The sequence below is a fragment of the Pollicipes pollicipes genome, unplaced genomic scaffold (genome assembly GCF_011947565.3).
Source record: "Pollicipes pollicipes isolate AB1234 unplaced genomic scaffold, Ppol_2.1 Scaffold_6138;HRSCAF=7277_pilon_pilon_pilon, whole genome shotgun sequence".
Classification (NCBI taxonomy): Eukaryota; Metazoa; Arthropoda; class Thecostraca; order Pollicipedomorpha; family Pollicipedidae; genus Pollicipes; species Pollicipes pollicipes.
In genome coordinates this window covers 14,985,678-15,002,794 of record NW_023596818.1, presented here as the reverse complement: position 1 = coordinate 15,002,794, position 17,117 = coordinate 14,985,678, and the positions used below count along the sequence as shown (strand labels likewise).

Genomic DNA, 17,117 nt, shown 5'->3' with positions numbered 1-17,117 from the left:
GAATGCTTTAAGAGTGGCTATAAGCTTGGATGTGAGGACCGATGCGTGACCAGGCAAAGCAAAAGACCGTGTGACAGGACCATGTACAAAAACACATCCAACACTGGCATCCGCCTTCGAACCGTCCGTGTGGGTCTTCTTGTGATCCGGGTACGACGCGATCACCTCAAAAGACCTCAGCCGAAACTCATCCGGAGACACCCGCCTCTTCTCGAAATGGGCAAGTGAGACATCCACCGCTGATGGGTAGAGCTTCCAAGGAGGGGTCTCGGGAATTTCCCAACGAATCACATGCCGTGTGCGAGTGCCACACTCCTGCAAAAGTATGAAAATCCTCACACAGAAAGGTGCGATCTGATGTGCTCTCTCAGTGAGAAACATGCGTATTGTGCGGCGAGAGAAGACCCACTTGTATGTTGGGTGATCGGAGAACTGCGCCAACTTACAGGCGTATCTCATGCCCAGTACCTTTCTCCTAGTGGACAAAGAGGGCCCGTGGGCCTCAGCAAGGAGGCTCGCTGTCGGAGAGGTCCTGAATGCACCTGTTGCGATACATAAGGCAGTATGATGTATCGTGTCCAATGAGCGCTTTACTGACTCAAGCGCCGTCATAGACAAGAGAAGCATAGTCGAGCTTGGATCTAATAACAGAGCGATAGAAGAGCAAGAGCGTTTTCCTGTCCGCACCATAAGACGTGCGTGCAGTGCATTTCAGGATATTCAGGGTTTTAAAACACTTGGTTCGCAACGCCTTTATCTGGTCTTTGTAAGTAGGGCGGTGATCCAATTGCACGCCCAGGAAACGGACCACGGGCTCGAATGGGATCGCTTCGCCATACAGTCGGATCGCTACATCCCGGCAGTGACCACGACGGCGACAAAAGTGCACACCCGTTGTTTTCAACGTGGAGAAACGAAAACCATTCAGTGTGGACCCATCTCTCCAAACATGCTACAGCTGGCTGAAAGCGACTGAACGGAACACCAGAGTTCTAAGCGCTGTCAATAAATGACATTCATACGAGTCAGCGAGGGGACCTAATGTCGCCGGTCGGGACATAAGCCCTGATAGCTGGCGACGTCTGCTGTTTCTGATGTCGAGAAGCAGCGACACCGGCAGGACCACTCAAGACGAGCCATGGCCCGCTGTCCGCTGGCGGGGTCCGGGATGGTACATGTAAGCAACAGCCGACTCATCCGCCGCTTCCTCGTCCGAAGTCGCAACAGACGAAACAGGGGAGATCTCAGCATAAATATATTCGATAGCACATACACAAATAACCCGTGCGGTCTTATAACGTAAGCGCAGAGGGCTATCACCTGTATCACCACCAATATGACAGTATGAGAAGCACGGATCCAACGATACGACTGGGCGAGGTTCTCTGGCGGAAAACAGCGTTACAACGGCGGCTCTGATCCAGGAGAGCTTAAGCGGCTACGTAGCGCACGATCTGGAAAAGACGTGAAAGCCAGAGTGAGTTATCATCGTACAGGCACTGGCGTGGAGGTCCACAAGTTGGGGGGGCACACGGCGGGTCTGTTGCATAACTTTTTTTGCAAACCAGCACTCGGGAAAGGAAGCCTTATTGTGACTACAGGAGATAGGGGGATGCAATGATGAAAATGGCACGTTCTGAAACACGAGAATGCCTCAATCGTCATGCGTCGTATTACAGCCATAAAATACGGCGAGTCAGCCATATTTGTGATGTGACATAGTAACCTATTAACAAGTGAACATTTCGTTTCCGAAAAAAATATCTTAAAAATGAAATCTGGCATTGCAGTGGGTCTTGGATTTCGCGTCATGCTGATCTTTTCCGTGCACATTCGCACGGATCGTTCACATAGTACTGTGTATGGTTAACTTATCCTTTCAGGTGAACACAAACACCCAGGGATAATGTGTGACATTTTGATACTCTTTATCTTACTGAACATTCACATTTCGTTCTTACAGCTCGAGCATCGTTTCTTCACCATGCGGCTAGCACCATCGCCAATTCATCTACAACAGGAGAGCCTTTGATGCGCTGACGAGCGTCAGAACCACCGCCGCGAAAGACTAACACTAGAACTTTCTGTGCAGGGTATTGCGCAAAGAAAAATAATCAGTTCCCCGCTTCGAGAACGCAGGACGATAAGTGACATATCCTACTGAAGGCACCTTAAAAGCAACGTATGAGAGAAAAATGCCACCAAGAAAACCTAACACGAGGATGAAGAATACACTGGGAGCTAAGGAACTAGCAGTTCCAATTTCGTAGTGGAGGAGACTGTCGGACGTCGCATATCTCCGTAGGAGGCCACACATTTCCTTTACGTTCGCATGCTGGATGGGAGCACGAGCGCCCCACTTCCGGCTTCGAATGAAGTACTGCTTTCGATAGGCAGGGGAGCAGAACAACAGGAAATGACAGGAGTGCTGCAGTCCTGAACAAAACACGGTACCACGCAGCGACCCGTCCACTGCTGAATACTCATAAAACACTCGATTTGGCGAACACGACGTGGCCTATCACCATCGCACGACAACGGGCCGGGCCAGGACGGTGTCACCCTTCCAATTCTCAGGGAACAGATTCGTGCGTCGCTCTCTCTCTCTCTCTCTCTCTCTCTCTCTCTCTCTCTCTCTCTCTCTCTCTCTCTCTCTCTCTCTCTCTCCTCCTCTCTCTCTCTCTCTCTCTCCTCTCTCTCTCTCTCCTCTCTCTCTCTCTCTCTCTCTCTCTCTCTCTCCCTCTCTCTCTTCCTCTCTCTCTCTCTCTCTCTCTCTCTCTCTCTCTCTCTCTACTCTCTCTCTCTCTCTCTCTCTCTCTCTCTCTCTCTCTCTCTCTCTCTCTCTCTCTCTCTCTCTCTCTCTCTCTCTCTCTCTCTCTCTCGCTCTCTCTCTCGCTCTCGCTCTCTCTCTCGCTCTCGCTCTCGCTCTCGCTCTCTTTCGCTCGCTCCCTCAGGTGAACGCGAGGGGGCAAAAGGGTCATCGCGGAGACATGGCCACTCCCAGTTCGTGTCATTCTGTACTTCCACACATCAAACAACACGCAGGCATGCGGAGCGCTGAAAACACTTCGCAACGGGGAGCATATTGGGGGGGGGGGGGGGGGGCACGAGAGCACGACACCAATGATTTATGAACTCCGGGAGGGCGGTAGGCACACGCTGGATGGCAGAAATAACCCGACGGAGGGCGACCCCCAGACGTGACGGCACGGACCGGCGGGGCGCAAGCGGACAACCCGCAGAAACTTAACATCCGACACGCGTAGTGTTTGTAGTGATGCGCTGCCAGGTTAAACGCCGCGTCCCGTCTGGGAGGTCCCATGACTTAAATAGGCATGCCACGGGTGAGTATGTGGCGGAGAACCAGCCGCCATTCTGCAGGTGAACTGCCACCTAGTGAAAGGCAAGCAACCACAGGGCTTATGAGATCTCAACAGGTGGCAGTGGCAGCGGCAGGTGGTCGGCTGGCTCGCCGCTGGACGGCCAACCCCGGACCATCTGGTCGCGAGGTGCGCGCCCGTGTTAGTGAACGTACCCAGACCTTTGTACAATCTTACCTCTGCCCCTACTGGGTCCACCGCCCCGGGCTCTGAGAGATTACAAAACAAATTAACGTTCAGAGAAAACGAAGCGAAATTTTGAAAAACCAAAAAACGGCATGAATTTAAACGGCTGATAAGCAGCAGACACCGACCACGCCAATCCATATTTACTGAACAACCACCTGAATCAGCGACATCACGTGCTTTATTAAACGACGGAACTCCTAGTCAATCACTGCGAGAACGCCTTAACCTGAGGTTAACAGACTAGTGCCAACACCAGCAAAAAGTAGTACCTCACTCCAGCCAGCCAGCCAGCCCGCAGACCAAGTCCACGCGGCTGGCCAGCCAACTCAGGGGGCCGACACCACGAGCGATACTGGGATCTCGGCACAGCACGCGGCCCGCGCGGCGGCGACCGGTCGGCCGCCGCCGCGCGGCAATCCCACCACCAGCACCAAACACCGATGAAAATCGCCCGTTAATGCTACGGCAGGCGGGGCGGCCGGCCGGCAGGCGCGGTAGCGGGCGCGGATGGCGCCGATACCGCGAGTCACGCCGGTCGGCCGCCCGGCCACGCGGGAATAGCGGGCAGGCGGCGGCGTTGCCGGCAGCGCCGCTGCCCGCCCGCCACTGCGCTCAGAGAGGCGGCGGGGCGGGCCGGCGCCGGCGGAGCACGGTCAGGGCCGGGCGGCTCGGCGCCCAACCGGCGCGCGTGCTCGTTGTCTATCAGCGCGTCTGAAGGCGGACCGCGGCAACACGCGGTCGTCTGTCGCGATTCTGCTTCACCGGCCGCTGAGGGCGGCGGCGTTCCCGACCGAGCACGCGCGGGCACCGGCACAGGCAGGGCCGTTCCCCGCCGGCCACAGCCGCGGACTTCCCGGGGCGCAACCGGCGGAGTGCCGCGGAGCCTCGGCGGCGGCGCGAAACCGCTCGCCGGGGCTCGACCTTGCTCCGCCGCTGCCAGCTCCACCGCGCCGGGTAGGCGGGCAAGGTTAAGCCGACAACGGGGCCCAAGTGAGGGGAGCGATTTTCATGGGCATGGCTCTACGGAGGGCACGACTCGCGCTTGGGACCTGGGAGCGGAAGCCCACCAGACGCCCGCCCGGCCGCCAGCTCGGACTCGTTCAGACGCGCCTCCGGCCTGGACGCAACGCCTTGTGATAGCAGCCACCCTTGCCAGTTAGTTTAATTTGAATGAGATCGCACGAATGCGCGAACAGCACCAGGTCTGACGTTAACCTTCAGTCGTTCGGCGGCTGGCCGGCGGCCCGTCACGCCCGAGACGAGCGTGCGAGGCGCCCCAGGGGGCCGCCCTGACCGCCCGACAGCGCAGCCGGCCGGCCCCGAGCCCGAGCGGCGGCGGCGGAGGCGGCGCGCCGGGGGCGGGTCCCAGGCCCGCGGCGGCGCGTCGGCCGGCGCGGTCCACTCACCACAGTGTCGGGCCGACCGATGGGCTCCGGGCTCTCCGGCGGCGGCGGCCGCGTCACCCAGTTGTACTCGCGCTTGCTCACCGGCAGGTTCCAGCGCTCGTAGTCCTGGAACTGCGCCGGCACCCGTCAGCAGCGCGGCGTTGGCGCGGCGCGCCACCCTCACACACCAGCGGCGCGGCGACAGACGACAGCGGCGCGGCGTCAGGGCACCAGACAGAGCAAGCGTCCGCGCACCGGCGGCACCGGCGGCGCACGGCCGCGGGCACGGCGACAGAGGCCGGCGCGCCCGAGGCGGCGGCTCTTACACTGGTCTCCGCGCGCAAAGCTCGGCCGAACGCGGCGACCGGTCGCCCCGCGGCGGCCACACACATCTGTAAAAGACTGGGGTTAGCGCGGCGCCCCGGCATGACGAGCACACAGGCTGGCCCGACACGGCCGCACGGGGTGCCGAGCTTCGGCCCACCGACACCCATCCGCAACGTGTTTCGCGACACAGTAGGTCCAGCAGCAGGCGAGCAGTCATCGCGTGCCATGCTGGTTTCGGCGCAAACAAAGCGTCTCCTTGAGTAATGTGCACGTGGAGTTCATCGCAGAATGTCCATGATAACCAATGAAAGAAAATGGCCTGTGTCGGTATACCATATATAAAACGCCATAACTGTAACATATCAGCACCAGAACACCGTACCGCTCTCACCTCTCGTGAAGTACTTGGATGCCTTGAACTGTGAATAGTGATTGCTTGACCCTGTGATAGATCTAACTTGGTGAGCAACACGCACCAGGAACGACGGTTGACCAGTCCCACCCGGCCCGAATCAAGCATTGCGCCGTGCCCCCTTCCCCCCCCATCCCAGCACGCCTGTATGCATTATACACAGCCAGCAAGCCAACCAACGCCAAACGCACAGGTGTAACCCACGCCCTGCCCTCGCGAGCGTCCGGCCCGTCGCCCGAGTGTGTCCGCGTTCGTCGGCGCTCGCTCTCCCACCGTCCACTGGTCGTGGCGCGCTGCCAGCGCGACGGCTCAGCAGGGGCAAGGTCAAGCTGCTCCCGACGGTCAGAACGAACCGGAACGAACCGGAGCGAACCGGACAGCGTTCGGTGGCGGCCGCTGCCAGCCGGACGCCGGAGGGGGAGGGGAGAGGGGGGCGGACAGGAGCGGTGCCGCCGCGCTGAGTCAGACGACCATGCGCCGGCCGCCCGGCGGCTCAGGTTCGCCCGTCCCGCTCCGCCCCCTCCCGCAACAGGGCCGTGGCGAACAGTTCTACAGTCGTGCCAGTCTTACGCCTCCGGCGATATTTCTAAGATATTGTCAGTTGTGCGATATATGCGCTGCTCCCAAACGCATGGTGACGCCCGGGCCATCCATTACGGCACAACGCTGTTCTGAGAATGCCGCATGCATGTGTTTGGATGACGAAACTCCACGCGACTGACGACATCCATCGATGCATATAAACATCAGGAGCCGTTGCCCAATGGGCTCCTGAGGGGCGATGACGTCTCAGCGTTGGATTCCTGCTGGGGATCCAGATTCTAGTGGAAGGCCAAAGAGCAGTCGGAATGTTAAGGCGGAGGCCTCTCAAGTCAAATACATTTCATTTCAGACATCTAATATATTGTGGGCGGACTACATCTGTCACGTAGAACTGACCAAGTTCTGTTCGCGCTTACTGCCAGTGGAGAACGCGGGGCAGAAGACTAAGAGGATATTACGCCATTCACTTTTGACCCGCAACCAGGCCCACGGCAGCATTAGCCCGAACCATAAACCGTCGATAACAGGGCAAATTCAACATCACCAAGCTGCACCACGCCCGCACGCACGCCTCCCCCTGTCCTCCACCGCGCTCGGCCCCGGCGCCGCCCTCGGCCCCGGCGCCGCCCTGCTTGCCGGGGTGGGCGAGCGACGCCCAGCCCCGTCGTGATGAGCCCGGGTCGTCTCCCGCCAGCCGGCGCCGACCGGCAGCCACGGGTATCGATCGCAGGCGTCCGCACCGCGCGTCGCCGCCAGCCCTGGAAGCGGGCCCCTCCGCAGCGCGAGCCGCCCTCCCCCAGTGGCGGCCCAGGTGCTCGGGTCTCGGCCGGAGCGGCGGGGCAGGTGACCGGACGGAGAAGTGGGGAGCAGTCGGAAGGATGCCGAAGCTTCCGAGTCACTAAGCAGCTCCTTGTGATCGGTAAACGGTAAACGATGGTGTGGGCTTGCAGCCGCTATGCAGCAGCGCCGTTCAGACACCATGGCACACATATATACCCCGCTGATGGAGTTCTGACATATGTTGATATTTGATGCAGAGTTAACAGAACTTCGTTAACATACGGAGGTGTTGATAAATATGACCTATCATGAAAGAAGTGCAGATAAAAGTCCCGCTGACGTGGCACCCACCAGCCCTGAATCCCTGCCGTATCCCTCTCAGAGCGTCGCAGCCCCCTGACGCGCCCCCTACAGCCATCAGCACACTGTCTCTGACTCCACGCCCGGCGGCAGTACGCTCAGGCTGCCGTCCGTCGTTTACACCGGCTGTGGCTCACACGGGGGCTGGGGCCTGGCTCTGAAGTCGACACCGGGCTTCGGAGCCCAACGCCGGCGGTCGGGCGGTGCCGAGCCGGCCGTGTTCGGGGCCGTACGTGCGGCCGGCCCGGGCGGACCCCCGCCAGACTTAATCCGCCGGCATTTGCGGCCCCCGACGAGCCCACCAGCGGCACAGCGTGGCTAAATTCAGACCACCGACGGCACCAGACAATGGCACCCGAAGAGAGCCGCATCCAAGTGGATGCAACAACACGCGGGGACAGGACCAGTGTGCTGGGACCACCACCGAACCCGTGACAAATCCGCAGTCGCCGAAAGGGACTCTGACCACGACAGCACGACAGTGCGGCGACTGTCCCCTCCCACCGGCCCGCAGAGCTCCCGACCGAACGCATCGCAACCAGCCTGCAAGTAGGTCGGCTGCTGGCGCGAAGGCGTGACGCAGCTGGGGGCAGCGCCGGCCGGCCCCCGGCGCACCGCCCCGCTCAGACTCCACGCACATTCGCGTCCGTGACCAGGCATCGCCCGGGCGGCATCAGCCACGGCCGCAGCGGCAGCGCGCGCCCAGTGGAAAATCACGCCCACGGCCGCGCCGCGCCCAGCCACGCGCCCGCACACGCGCGGGGAGGCGAGCGAGAGGGCGGGCGGGGGGCGGGGGGGGGGAGGGAGGGAGGGGTGGGGGACGACGGCTGCACCGCGTCGGCGCCGCTCGCGAGACAGTTACCTGGCAGTTGAGCGTGCCGTGGCAGTCGCGACACACCACCGACTTGGTCCGATTGCAGATGAGCAGCGCCCCCTCCGGATACCGGTGCGACGCCGTCAGGAACGGAAAGTCCTGTCGACGGCGGCGGGCGGTTAGACGAGCCACACGAGCGGGGTCCCACGAGCTCCATGTTCCACGAGCCACACGAGCGGTTCACACACATGTTCCACGAGCTCCATGTTCCACGAGCCAGAGCGCCATCGTCTCTGTGACGCCAGGCACCACAGCTTCACGCGGATAAGAAACAGAGCCCGGCGTGACTCCGCCGCTCGCCGGTCGGCCCGCTCCCGAGCCATGGCGACACCCAGCCCGTCTCACGTGCCCCCCCCCCCCCCCCCCCCACTCCGCCGCTCGCCGATCGGCCCGCTCCCGAGCCATGGCGACACCCAGCCCGTCTCACGTGCCCCCCCCCCCCTCCGCTCAGCCGCGAGCGACGCCCGTCCGTCCGTCCGGGAGTGACCCCGCTCACCCCACATCGGTCTCCCCGTGTCAGCTGGCCTCCAACCCTCCCCGACGCCGCCGCGTCGTTGCACGCGACACCGCGCACCACTACCGGATAAGACGACCCCAAACATAAACAGAGCGGCTCAGCTGCCGCCGGCCCATCCAGCGCCAGAGCCTCTGCGGGGTGTTTGGGCCGACTGGGTACGCCCCGCCGCAGGGCAGGGGGCGCCGGGTGCTGCCCGCGCGCCGCCGGGCACAGCAGCACTGGGAGCTCGATGGATCTGCTGTCAGACACCAGTCTGGGAGCGGCCAGCTAGGAACAGCCTGCCTTGGCTAGGTTAGACCCTCTGGCGCTCTGCCGGACGTCGGCTACTCTGTCAGTGACACAACGACGGCGCGTTGCCCAGCGGGCCCTGCGCCGGCGCTCTGATGGTTAACACAAAGGTGACCACAAACGGTCGATGCCTGATCTTTGGTTCAAATCGAAACGACGAAGCATGTTCCAGCAGGCGGCGAGGGCTGCGTGATAGGACGCGGGCCGTCACATGCAACGACGAATCAGCCGTTCAGTGCTACTCAAGGGCTGCTACAGCACCAAAACATTGTCAGCGACGACGTTTTCACGACCATAATTATCACTTACAGTTGTGCGCTGATGGCTCAATGCAGATGTAAGCTGAAGTCAGCGAAACCTGCATCCCATGAGCAAGAATTAAATAACTGCATGAAACAGGATTCCGCACGTTATTAACAGACTCATCCGAAGGCGATTCTGTTCCACACTTTTGCGGCGTCTGTCTGTAACCGACGAACCGACTCGAAAGGAAAATACCCTAGCCGTATCTAGGGCAAAGCTTTAGTCTGTCACAGATCCATACACATTTGCGAACGTGACAAAACCAACGCTACTGGGCCATCAACACCCATAAACCGGGCCATAGAACTCCGCAGCGCGAGTTACGTCGACTGCAACATCCTGACGCTCCCTCTCCAGAGAGCCCACCCAAACACGTAAAAAGCCACCGCCGCCCCCGATGCAGCCCGGGAAGCCGAGCTGCAGACAGCCACGCCGGTCTTAACCAGAGGTCACAGACGGGTCAAACCCGCCGAGGCCTGCACACCGCGACAAACCCCGAAAAAAACACGGCGACGTCCCACCGACGGCAAACCGGCATTCGTAAAGTGAGGGATAACTAGCAATTGTGTCCCAGCTACTTTTCCACAACGATACGGGACTGATGCTAAATTATCACTAAGTGGTCATACACTCGGTCAAAATTGACGATTTGGATGATAGGTTCGGTCAAAGGTGATGGTGGGAAGCTGTGTGGAAGGCACATAGTTTGAAACCCAATCCAGGCCTCCATTGCTTTGCAAATCGAGACCACAGAGGCACCAAATTCAGCCAAGTGGGCCGTGCCGCGACTGGCCCGGTGTTGTTTCGAGTCTGGACCTTCCCAACCGTGGCCCGCGCCAAATGCCGATCGGCTCCAACGTCGACAGACCGATCCGTGCTGGGCAGCTGCGACCCTGGTGGGTGTACAACTGTTGCCGGCCAGCGGCGCGTCACGTACTTTGCAAGCGGGCCTGCGCGGCGCAGTGGCAGGCGCGCGCGGTGCCGCGCCGCACACGCGCTCTCCTCGTGGCGTCTTGCCCGCCAGGCCAACTGACGGGAAACCCGCCGGGCCGACGGAAACGAGAGGCTCGAGGGCGACCGAGTGACTGGACTGATACTGGGGACAACTGAGGGACCGGACAGGGATTACAGCCCGCAGCTGGTGGTAGGACCACACATTTACTTTTACGTTTGGTAAAAACGGCTGCGACGAGCTCCAACGAAATTGTGGCGAACTGGTCCCAATTTCTACGAGATGTGACCAATTATGTGCTTGCGAGCTCGCTTGACGAACAAATCACCATGGAGCCACAGGGCGGGCTGGCGGTGATAAACCTCGCACTGCTGTACGTTCTGATGCAACCCGAATGGCTATGCTGTCAGCCAACCACGCCAACGAGGCGCGCCAGCGTGAATGCGGCGACGGCTGCCAAGCGGCATCTCGGCCTTTTTTAGGACCGTACCTTGACGCCTCGCTTACGCAACAGCTCGGGTTTCATCATATGCTTAGTTTCGTCACCCCGTCGATATCCCGAAAACGCCCCACCGCTTGACGAAAGGCCTTGGCGAGGGTGGGCGCATTACTGAAGGATGCAAACCGCGGGACAAAAACACATTCCATGGATCACAAATTTGTGAGAGGTGGAAAGATCCTATTAGGTTGTCCCCGTTCCGTATTCTCGTCTGTCGGCACATACCCCAAGAGTGTAACCTAGCTCCCCTACTCCATCGCCAACTTCCAAATTCGCATTACCTCCAGCCCGCGCCACAGCTCTGCCATCGCTTCTGACCTCGCCGGCTGCCTCCCTTCTCCCCTCACCGCCGCCGGAGAGGACGGTCGTACCTTCACATCGATCACGTGCAGACGCTTCCGGTACGTGCGCACGCTGCAGACGAAGCAGATGAAGTTGTGCGTGTCGTACTCGCGCCGGTACGGGTCGATCTTGCGCGAGAGCCGCTCGTAGCGCGCCCACTGGTCGGCCAGCGTGTGGTAGCAGAAGACGCAGACGGCCACGCTGGAGACGGGCGCCGGCAGGTGACGCTGTTGCGCCAGATGCGGGAAGAACGGCGCCGACGCGTCGGCAGGGCTGGGCTCCGTGCGCACCTCGTAGGCGCGGTTGGCCTCCAGCGGCTGGTGGCAGGCGTAGCAGCCAGCAGTCACCGTCGACGGCGCCACCAGCGACATGGGCTTGGGCGAAGCGGCCGGCGGCGGCAGCGGCGCCCGTCGCTTGACGCCACGCGCCGTCGCCCCGTCTAGCGGCCGCTTGCGCCGCGGCGCGGCCGTGTCGGCGCGCGGCGGAGACACCGGGCCGGTGGGCACCGAGCCGCTGGCCGCGCGCGACGAGCTGGAGCCGCTCGGCGGACAGCGGTCGGCAGCGGGCGCGGACCGGCCGACGACGGGCGAGGAGTGGCCGGCGGCGGGCGAGGAGCGGCCGACGGCGGGCGAGAAGTGGCTGGCTGCGGGCGAGGAGCGGCCGACGACGGGCGAGGAGCGGTCGGCGACGGGTGAGGAGCGGCCGACGACGGGTGAGGAGCGGTCGGCGGCGGGCGACGAGCCGGCGCCGGACGGCGGCGAAGCCGACGGCGCCGGCGGAGAATCACGCGCCGCGTCCGAGCCGCTGCCGCACGAGCCGCGGCGCATGGCGTACACGCGATCGGCCAGCGGCGCGCCGCGCGCCTCGTACTCGAGCCACTGCTTCTGGAGGGCGCGGCAGCACTGCAGGCAGACCAGCGCGCCGCCGCGACATACCACGACGCCCGGCGGCCGCGGCTGCAGCGCCAGCGCCGGGAAGTGGGCGCGCGCCGGGTCGGCGCTGCTGAAGCGCACCTCTGCCATAAACTCGCGCTGGTGCGTGCCGCGGCACCAGAGGCACACCACCTCCAGCCGGCGCACGCGGATGCTCTCGAACGTGGAGGTGGCTGGCTCGACGGGCGGCGGGTGCGAGCGCGCATCACGCACCGTCTCTTCGATGATACGGTAGCAGTGGCTGTCGGCCGGCAGCGGGCGGCCCTGCTGCAGCGCGCGCAGTACCGCCGCCTTCCGCTTGCAGTTGATGCAGACGGCGACGGTGCCGGCCCGCACGCCCTCGGCGCCGGGCGGCGTGGCCGGCCGCAGCACGTCCGGGTGGAAGGGCTCGCCACCGGGCGCCGGCGCCACACGCAGCCGGATGCGGCACGCCACAGAGTACGTGAGGCAGCACATGTAGCAGACGAACTCGCCGAGCGGCGGGCCGCTGCCGGCCTGGACCGCGTAGCTCCGCCTGCCCGGCACCACCTTGTTCTCCTTCTGGTAGCCGTCCCACTGGCCCATCAGGCTGCGCGCGCAGGCGGTGCACACGTTGACGCGGCCGTCGGGCGTCATGGGCCATGAGCCAGCCGACCGGCTGTGCTCCAGCAGGCTGGGGAAGAACGGCTCGTCGCCGTAGCGGTGGCGGCGCAGCACGAGCAGCGCGTGCAGCGTGCTGCGCCGCACGGACGTGCCACACGTGTAGCACGCCTCCACCGGCGAGTCCTTGTCGGGCAGACTGAGGTCCATGGCGAGCGGGTCGGTGGTCGAGCCGGCCGACCGGGTCGTCAGGTCCAGCGGACCCTCCGTCGCGGCGGCGGCCGCCGCTGCTGCAGACGGCGGCGGCGGCACCTCGGCTGGGGGCAGGCCACTGACCGGGCTGCTGGGGCGGTAGAGCAGCTCCTCGGACATCTCACAGCGCTGCTCCGGCATCGCAGGATGCCACAGAACTGTGGGGGTGCACATCGCCGTCAGACGCGCCCCTCGGTCAGCAGGCCACAGCCATCCAGGCAAAGTGCAGCAATCGGATGGGGAATGCCATGGTGGCTTCTTGAGTTACATTTTATCAGCATGCCCAATTATTTATTATTATCAGTTATTCTAAAGTGCTGCTATTGTCCTGGTCTGCTGGCATTGCTCCACAGGCTGACCTAGCAATGCATGGTTACTGCTACACTGGAAGTAAAATAGTGCTGTATGCAGCACTGACCTGCATTTTATGCCCAAACTCAAGTTTTAGCAAGCCCACCTGGTTTCAACTGGTTATATCTAGCTGAATCTCATTTAAAGACAATAATCCATGTTAACATAGGGCCTTCAACTGCAAAAACCATCTTCAAACCATTCAGTACCATTCAAAGCCCTTGACCTAAAACCCTATCTTCAGGTACAACCTTACAATGGTAGCATTGTACCTAAATGACAAGTTTAAGGTACAACCCTATAATGATGTGCATACCATTTTAAGGTTACCCAGGCATCCATGATGCCATAAAAACATCACTCAAACCCTGCCATTCCACTAGTCATGCAGCATTCCAGGTCAAGCAAATACAACTGATTCATTTATATCATCCATAATTTTATTCAGACCTGGTATTCAGTGACTGTGATTCAAGAACAAAACAGGCATCAATTGACTACCAAAGCTGTGGAAGCTGCATAAGACCTAACACAAGATATGTTATGTGATTTATAAAACAAGAAGCTTACATGAGGCTGAAACACAAGCAGGTAGCAATATTTGGGGCAGCAAACATTCCCTGTCACAATCAATTAAATATTGATGAGCATATGTAATAAATAGAAAAAGTAGACTTGAGCAGTCATTTCTACTTAAAAATATACCAATAGTTAGCACACTTATTTCATATCTGAATGAGGTTATCCTGATCTAGGTGGCTAAAAGTTACATGTAACTTACACAGGTTGAATCATTTTGTTGCAGAATGAATACTCTAATAAGCTTCTTGCTTGCTGACATACTTACTTATTTCTTTATGGAGATGATGGGGCTTAAGTTATCTGTGATATAGGTTATGCATAAAATACTATAGTGATCTGTGCAAAAAAGGGAACAAGCAGAGATGACAAGAACTTAAGCCCACAGGCTAGCCAAGCACTGTGTAATCCTGGACTTGTTTGATGACTGTCTTTTTCAGTGCTCTCATTGACTTTGATCTCACAGAGGTGCCAACAAATCCTCACACAAGTTAGACTATCCCACCTGTCAACATGGAAACATGACAATGGATGCAGTGTGCAACATTTTGGGGCGCATCAATCAGCTGAGCTACGCAGATCTCGCTGCAGACGCTGGATTTGTGAATTGGCTTGGCTGAATTGGAAGAAGAAAATGTGTTCCCATAACCAATGTTTTTTTTATTTTGTTCATCTGATCTTTGGTTAATGCAACCCTGGAAGTATTGAAGGATATTACCACAATTAACTGGGCTTCACTGAGTGTCAACAATCTCCCTGAAGGCGCGTCACATTCGTCATCATCAAGAAATTCTCAACCTTATCCATCTTCAACCACTGATAGCCCAATCTACACTCCACGTCAATAAAAAACAGCAGCTTCAGCTCCGGAACTCTCATCCGCAAGCAGCCATCCATCAAGACCAATGCGACTGCGTACCTACTGCCAAACCTGAGTCAAATTGAATTACCATGCGTTGTTTCCACCCACGCCGCCGACACCTACCTCTACACGGGCGATCACGATGCCACCAGTACCTCACTCAGTCAGGTCCACTCCCGTACATGACCACCTATCCTCCCAGAACAATAACCCGACTGAACTGACCCGCCCAAGGTCCCACATGCTCCGCGGGGCCGCCTCCCAAGTGCACTGCACACTGAACCGGTTACGGCTAGTTATGTCTGGAACAGAGGCGGGGATAAAACTTGGCAGCGCTCCAAAGCGGTCGCCAGGATCATCAGTGGAATTTTCCATTTGCACACTAGCGCCAGCCGGTCACAGCGGGGGAACGGTAAAGTGGCGAGACAGAAACAGATAGCTTTTTCGCTGAAGGGTATCGTTACAGGCATCACCAAATATCGACACCATTACAAACTCAACTGGCTCTATCTATCCCACGCTATCCCACTCTGGGTTTCAGAAGACAAGTAGAGCTGAGTCTAGTATATGAATGTGTAGTACATTTTTAGTAGGACGCCAGTAACCTACCAGATATACAACTGGCGGCAAACCGACACGAGATAAAAGGAAAAGAAAAAACTTTTACTTGGCAGAAGAAATCAAGGACCGCTTTCATGGGCAGCGGCAAGTATTTTTGGAGGGGGACGGGGCGAACATGGCCCCAAAATTCCCCAGGGCAGATCAATACTCCGGCGCTCCTCTGTAAGGCCCTCCAAGCAGTGGCGCAACCATTCATAATTAGAGCCGGGCACGGTGCGTGTGTCGATTTGTTTGCTTTCTTTTGTAAGGGGCCAGTCTCCCCCCCCCCCTGATGCTAAGTTGCCATCCCCCCCACGATGTTGTCCTCCCGCCAGCGTCTTGGTTGAAATGGTACATAAAATGTAGGAAAAGTTAGCAATCACAGAAACTTGTTGGTCTATGCCAAGAAATGCACAAGTTGAGAAGACGAAAGTCGTTGGTATTGTAAGCTATTCAAATATCAAAGATCATGCTGCGCAGAAAACCCATAATTTTGTCTTGTTGCCGTCGATCAGTTGCCGTCCTACCTTTAAGAAATGCATACTCGTCCTGGCTTAGGGATGAAATCGTCTTAATTAGCTTCGGTTGCACGAAAAATAGAGATTTTACGCTACTCTTTCAGCTCCACGACCAGATTCCAGAACCACTTTGCAGTGCTTGTAAAGACCAATACGTTATTGTCATAAATCTGAATACCGCACAGATGAAATATACGCCCAGAATATCTCTAAATGCACGATTTGGTGTTCAACAGCGTTCAAAGGCACTTCTTTCAGATGAGACATCATTTTTGTCCACTTGTTGGCAAAGGATTAGTGTTAGCCGCGGGGCCAACCCTGCGCGGCCTACGGCAACTGCAGCACTTTGCGTCAAGGTTTTTTGTTGCCAAGACATGCGAGCGCGGACGTTCAAAACTACGTTACATGATTTGTATCACTAATCAGTTCTGACCAAACGTTCAACGCATTCAGACAAAGATGGCTTGGCAATGTTCAGACAAACTTTTGACCCATTTTGATCTTCAATCTACGTTCGCGGGAGCCCTTGCCTCTGGGCCTCGTGGGAGCCTCTGTACGACCCAGATACAAATTCTGGCAACATTTCTGAATCTGTACGTTTAAAAGAGTCCATTGAACCATTGCAAAATGAGGAATACCGGCGACTTATTTCATTTAACGCATGATTTTGTCAGTATAAGTACTGTAAACTTCAGGCAGAATTGATATCGCGGTAGCGTCTGGCATTTATTCCAGTTATAGAAGGTAGAAATGTAAAAGAGAAATATATATATATATATATATATATATATATATATGTATATATAAGAACAACATGTTCTCAATAACAAATGGACCATATCCAGTGATATTGGGGGGGGGGGGGCGTCTTTTACTGTCAGGGGACTCTTTGTCAACCCTGTGCCCCCCTTGGCAAACCTCTGGTTGCGCCCCTGGTAGTGCAAATAAGATCTTCCTCAGTACCGGCCTCTGGCCGTGTACTGAAGAAGCCAGTATCTTTATTAAAAGGTATTTTTAGTCCTCAGGGCACGTGATACTGCGCTGGCGGAGCAGAACCTCTACCACCGAACGACCAGAGTGCGGAACTGGGTGTGCGTAACACACGGGAGCCAAGCGTATGGCCGTGGTTCGCGACCAAATGAAATCGGAGCACACAGACGCGACTTTCGGCTTCCCACGTATTCGATTTTCATACCATGCGCTACAGGTTTTGTTATTCTGCATAGGCATTTTTTAAGCTTCAAAATCTTGCCTGGAAATTCATGTATCCTGTGCCTTTTGATGAGCGCCTTG

The 17,117-nt window shown here is 58.2% G+C and overlaps 1 protein-coding gene across 1 annotated transcript; it reads right to left on the bottom strand.

The window, feature by feature from the left end:
• Positions 1–1,240: 1,240 nt before the first annotated feature.
• Positions 1,241–15,007, bottom strand: LOC119105349 (uncharacterized). The gene is made up of 6 exons (XM_037228817.1): positions 14,830–15,007; positions 11,943–13,072; positions 11,181–11,564; positions 8,239–8,349; positions 4,976–5,086; positions 1,241–1,454 (listed from the first exon to the last, which is right to left on the bottom strand). Exons 2-6 carry the CDS (start codon positions 13,053–13,055, stop codon positions 1,431–1,433), a joined length of 1,743 nt encoding a protein of 580 aa, XP_037084712.1. The 5' UTR covers positions 13,056–13,072; positions 14,830–15,007; the 3' UTR covers positions 1,241–1,430.
• Positions 15,008–17,117: the final 2,110 nt, after the last annotated feature.